This window comes from Dipodomys ordii, unplaced genomic scaffold (genome assembly GCF_000151885.1).
Source record: "Dipodomys ordii isolate 6190 unplaced genomic scaffold, Dord_2.0 Scaffold32, whole genome shotgun sequence".
NCBI lineage: Eukaryota > Metazoa > Chordata > Mammalia > Rodentia > Heteromyidae > Dipodomys > Dipodomys ordii.
Window position 1 is genome coordinate 7,851,750 of NW_012267248.1, and position 6,000 is coordinate 7,857,749.

General features: G+C 43.9%; 1 protein-coding gene across 1 annotated transcript in view; it reads right to left on the reverse strand.

Moving 5' to 3' along the window:
* The window catches only part of Bloc1s5 (biogenesis of lysosomal organelles complex-1, subunit 5, muted), a 43,375-nt gene extending 37,592 nt beyond the window's left edge, over nucleotides 1–5,783 (reverse strand). Inside the window, exon 1 of the mRNA XM_013016664.1 lies at nucleotides 5,653–5,783. Within this exon, the coding sequence (XP_012872118.1) occupies nucleotides 5,653–5,767 (115 nt within the window). The 5' untranslated portion in view covers nucleotides 5,768–5,783. The remainder of the gene's footprint in view (nucleotides 1–5,652) is intronic.
* Nucleotides 5,784–6,000: the final 217 nt, after the last annotated feature.

The window sequence follows — 6,000 nt, forward strand, 5'->3', positions numbered from 1 at the left end:
CAGTTCTCATTAATTACAATTGCTATATTTTACAGTGTTTTCCAAGAATGTTTAACTATAGCTGAACTATATGCTCATACAGAAATGCCACTTGTGTCACACACTTCCTTAACTAGCTTCTTTGTCTTACTAGAGTTGAAAACCTGCTCTTCCACAGAACTCTGTTCCTCTGTAACACCTAACAGATACTTTAAAAATTCTTTAGTAGCCTCCTTATACTCAGAACCCAGCCAGCACTAACTGAGGTCTTCACATTGACCCTGGCAACCTGACCATGCCTTCCTTGGCTTTCCACTACACAATACTCTCCTTTGGTTTTCCTTTTCTAAAATAAGCTCATGTCATGAATATACAAACAGCCTCTTTCCCAGTGTCCTATGACGACTGTATCACACAGTACAAACACTATTCTAGCATTTTCCAGAGCAGTCTCTCATTCATATTGATGATTTTCTTCTTCACTGTAGACACACAAATATTGAACTGACCACCAAAAGCACCAAAGCTCATGCTGGCACAGTTGTATAACATAGGTATTTTCTTTCACCAAGTACATATCTACTTCCTGCTCTTAGGACACTACACAGCATTTCAGTACCATGCTCAGGATATTCTTCCTTTTAACAGACACAAAATAATTACACATATTTATGAGATGCAGTGTGACTATAATCAATACATACATATAATAATATGTAATCAGATCAGGTAGCATTTCTCTGACTACACACTATCATTTCTTTGTTTTGAGAACATGAAAAAAGTTCTCTATTAGGTATTTCTAGATATTTAATCAATTTCTAATATTTGGAGTTATTCCTACAACCCAAATTTATAATAACTTCCTCTCTCCATTCCTGGGGACTATTTTAAACAGCAAAGTCAGTGACAATAAGCCTTTCACTTCATGAAAAACATGTCACTAATATAGAAACTGAAAAGGATGCCCATAAAATGAGAGGTGAGACAAAGAAGCATGTACTCCTTGTCTGACCTCAGATGGGAATGTGCAAGTCAGGTGTCTCAAACATCCTTGTACTGGCACATGTGCAAATGACTACCACCACTACCGAATCTGGGCTTATAAAGGCATTTTAGTGAATAAGTGAATCCACAACTCCAAATCTCCAGGCAAGGAAGGTAACCAGACACCCCATTCCCCAGGAAGCCATACCAGTTTTCATTCTACTCCTCCTGACACCCAGCCATGTGCCAGACACTTCAAAGACCAAGGGTATAAATATTAAAATGAACTATTTACATGCTCACTGAACCATGGCAAATATTCAGCAAATATCTGTTTATGCTTCAAGCCTTAAGATAAACTAAAAAGTATTTTAAAAATGAAAAGAATAACTAATTTCAGCAGGGCAGTTACATAGGAGACTAAGATTGGGAGGATCACAGCTCCAGGACAGCTAGAGCTAAAGGTTTGCTAGATCTCATCTCAAAGGCTGCGCATGGTGGTGCATGATCTGTCATCCCATTGACCATGAGAAAGAAGGCTCATGGTGCAAGCCAGCCCAAGCATAAAGCAAGCCCTACCTCAAAAGCAGCCATGGCAGAAAAGGCTGGAGGAGTGGCCCAAGGAGTAAAAGATGTACCTAGCAAATGCAAAACCCCAAGTTCAAATTCCAGGACTTAAAGAAAAGAGTTGAACTCATAAAAGAAACCAATAGATGCCTGGGGCCAGGGGCTCACACCTGTAATCCTAGCCAAAGGCTGTGATCTGAGAATCATAGTTCAAAGCCAGGCAGGCCAGGAAAGTCCATGAGACTCTTCTCCAATTAACCACCAATAAAAGCTGGAAATAGAGCTGTGGCTCAAAGTGGTAGAGCACTAGGCATGAGTATGAATGCTCACAGACCGCACTCATGCAGGACAGGCACCAAAAAATAGAAAAGAAAAGAAACCAGTAGTGCTGAGGATAGCTCTTCCCTAGCATATGTGAGGCTCTGGGTTCAATCCCCAGCATAGGAAGTGGGAGAACCAAAGGTGCTCACTTACAACTTAATTTCAGATTAACTTGAAAAACATCCATGGAATTCCCTCTTTTTTTCTTGTCTCTCAACTTTCATTTTTAACTATACCCACCACAGTTTTATTGAAGAGTATAAGCTAAAAAAAAAAAAAAACTATTCATTTAAGGTGCACAAAGTGATGTTTTATAACTTATTTAAATTGTTATTGCTGAAAAACATTAACTCTTTTCTTGGACCCACAATTAACAAAAAGCAGAAGAAAGGCTTTCCATCCCTGCCTCCATGTTGTATCTGTGTTCTTTGCTCTGAGCCGGTCTCTCTGCAGATGCCTTGCAGATACCATGGAATCCAGAAAGAATGGGTTTATCAAGTACATGTTTTTAGGGAGGAACACAGGAGAATGTGTCCAAGGAAAGGCACAGCAGAACTTCCTTAGACTACCCACAAGCCAACAATGCCTAGTTTACCTTGATTGGGAAAGACTTCAAAAACAGAACTCCAGCCCAGCTAAACTGGACTGATAACTGTACCTCTTACCTCTGCCCCCAATTCTATTTAACCAAAATCTCCTTTATCTGCCCTTTGCAGATAATTTGGGGTATACAGAAAATTGGCCTGATATGTGGAACCCCGGGATTCTGGGTCTGAGGCCTAAAATTCCAGTTTCTGCTTGATAGATGTATGTATTATAGCATAACTACAATTCAGCTAATTAGCATGTTGCCTGCTTCATATACATAGTCACTATTCTCCATCATGAGAACACAAGATCAACTGGCTTAACAATTTTAAGTGTTTATATTTGGGGGGGGGCATTCTTAAAATTCTATCACTCATTAGACTGAGAAAGGAGGATCCAGGGTTTGAGACCAACTGGGTTACATAATAAGTTCAAGGCTTCCTAAGCATCATATCAAGACCCTGTCAAAAAGGAAAATAAAAAAAGTACTATCTATCTCAAAATAAAAAAGCTTCTGTAGAACAAAGGACACCATCAACAGAATAAAAAGCAACCCACAAAATAGAAGAAATATTTACAAAGTCCTTTTCAGGGGAATTGAGACCAACATTACAAAGAACTACATACAGTACAACAAGGAAGCAGCTTGATAAAGAAACGAGCAAGCTGGATGCTGGTGGCTCACACCTGTAATCCTAGCTACTCAAGAAGCTGAGATCTGAGCATCATGGTTCAAAGCCAGCCCAAGCAGGAACATCCATGAGATTCTAATTTCCAATTAACCACCAGAAAACCAGAAGTGACTCAAGTGGTAGAGTGCTAGCCTTAAGCTGAAGAGCTTAGGGACAGAGCCCAGGCCCAGAGTTCAAGACCCACAATTGACGAAAAAAAAAAAAAAAGCAAAAGATTATAGATACTTCTCTAAAGACTTGCAAATGGCCAACACAAACATGAAAAGATGATTAAGATCACTAACTATGGGGGAAGTACAAATCAAAACCACAAAGAGAGACCATTTCACTTCCATTAGGATGGCTAATGCCAAGAAAATAGCAAGTGTTGGTGGGGATGTGGAGAAACTAGAAACTCTGTACTGCTAGGGAGAATGGAAAATGGTGCATCCAATCTGGAATGAGGAATGCTGATTCCTCAAGAAAGTTAAAAATAAGATCGTCATATAATCCTGCAATTTGGATACATACCCCACAGTACTAAAAAATAAGGCCTCAAAAGACATTTGTATATTCATGTTCATAGCTGCATTATTTACAATACTCAAGGAAAGAAGCTACCCAAGGGTCTATGGACAAGTTAAACAGTGTGATGTACACATACAACGGATTACTTCTAAGCTTTAAAAAGGAAGAAGTTAGCCGAACCCAGTGGTTCCCACCTGTAATTCTAGCTACTCAGGAGGCTGAGGTCTGAGGATCTTGGATAGATGCCAGCTCAAGCAGTAAAGCTCTTTAGAATCTTATTTCCAATTACCCACCAAAAAAGCCAGAACTGGAGCTGTGCCTCAAGTGGTAGAATGATAGCCTTGAGTACAGAAGCTCAAGAACAGCACCCAGGCCCAGAGTTCAAGACCCAAGACTGGCACAAAAATAAAAATGTTTTAAAAGAATATTGTTACATGCTAGAGCATGAATGTACACTGAAGATATCACTGAAAAGCCAGCTACCAGAAAAGGTACTAATCACAAGGTACCAGAAGCAGTCAGATTCCTAGACAGAAGTAGGGATCTGGTGGGTGATAGAGTGGGTTGCAATGGGCAAAGAATGTAAAGTTCAATAGAAAGCTTGAGTTGGGTAAGATGGAAGAATTCTTGGATGGACCGAGATAATGAGGACACAACAATGTGAATCTATTGTTATACTAAGTTATTAAAGCCACTAAAATACGGCATACTTGAAAACACTTAAGGTGGTAAATACATTTTTCTGCTGTAGTGGGGGTTTTGTAGTGACCACTTGAGCCACACCTCTACAGCCTTTTTTGCTCTGTTAATTTTTAGATATTGTTTGGCTTTTGCCTAGGGTCACCTGAGATAGATCCTCCTCATCCTCCCCAGTAGTGGAGATAACACGAAGGAGACACCCTGCCCCATTTAAGATGATAAATTTTTAATGTTTATTTTTACCACAGTTATAAAAACGATTTAAATTCTTCACTGGGTGTACATATGAACAATCCTAATTTAGTTGTAATACCCACGCAACGTTTCTGGCCTCCTAATTAGACTTACAGGACAATTTTAAACACAGCCAGCTATGCTGGGGCTGCCTACCAATCTGATAAATAACACTAAAACGAAGCAGGCACCAACCAAAGGATACCATTCCCTAATAGTACCAAAAGGGTGTGGGAGGGTTAACAGCTTCCACACTGAACAAGGGTGAAGGTGGACAGGTTTAGCACTGTATTCAAGGTGGTTGGAGATGAACTAGGCAGGTTCAGCGGGGATTTGGTGAATTCACGCCTGTAACCCTGGCTAGTCAAGAGGCTGGGCTGAGATCGGAGGCTCCGCGGTTCGAATCCAGCCTAGGCAGGAAAATCTGTGAGATTCGTTATCTCCCATGAACTACCCAAAAGCCAGAACTGGGGCTGTGGCTTAAGTGGTAGAGGGCTAGCCTGGAGCACCGGGCCCAGGCACCGGACACAAGGCAGTTTCCCTAAGGAAACAGGCTCCCTGTGAGCTTCAGGAACTAAACCTACTTGAAGTTCTGTGGAGATCTGGGCTGTGGCCTGCTCTGAGCTCAAAACTAGACAATCGGGCATCTGCAGGGGGAGGGAGGGGGCTTTCCTCACCCTAAAAGCTAAGTCTGGCAGTCCTGGCAGGACCCAGGGACAGACGAGGTCAGGAGAACGGAAGCCCCGGGGCTCCGCGACCCCCAGGGCTGGGGCCTCCCGCGGAGGTCCAGGGCTACGGGCGGGTCTGGTGGTTGGGCCCCGGAGACGGGCCCAATGGGGGAGGTGAGGAACGGACCCGGGAAGCGGCCCAGGAAAGCTCAAGGCTAAAGAGGAACAGAATCCGGAACTAGAGGAGGGAAGGCGGAAACCGGGCGGGGGGGACGGCCACGCCCCCTCCCACTCCACGCACTCCCCCAGTCCGGCTCCGCCTGAGGCGAGGCCCAGGTCAGAGGTCGTCGCCTGGGAGGTGGGGCTACGCTGGAATTCCCCCGGGGAACGACGGCCCTGCCACTCCGTACCCTTAATAATGAGATGTGCTGAGCCCGCAGTCCCCAGCGAGTCCCTCTTCTTGCCGCTGCCGCCACCCGTGAGGGTCTCACGACCCACAGGGGCCTCCGTCCCGCCGCCACTCATCCCGACCAGCTCCGCCCACCGCCTTGCCGCGCCTGCGCAAACTGTGTGGCACGCTTTGTAGGCGTGAGGCGTTGCGTCATCACAAGGCGTCTACTCGGCCGGCAGTTCTCGGAAGGTGCGGTGGTGTAGCCGATGTCGCCATGTTGGATTAGGGCAGATGTTCCCAGAGACGAAAACTTCTGAAAAATAACTGTCCGTTATTCCACCCTAAACCTGCTAGAGCTCATTATGGC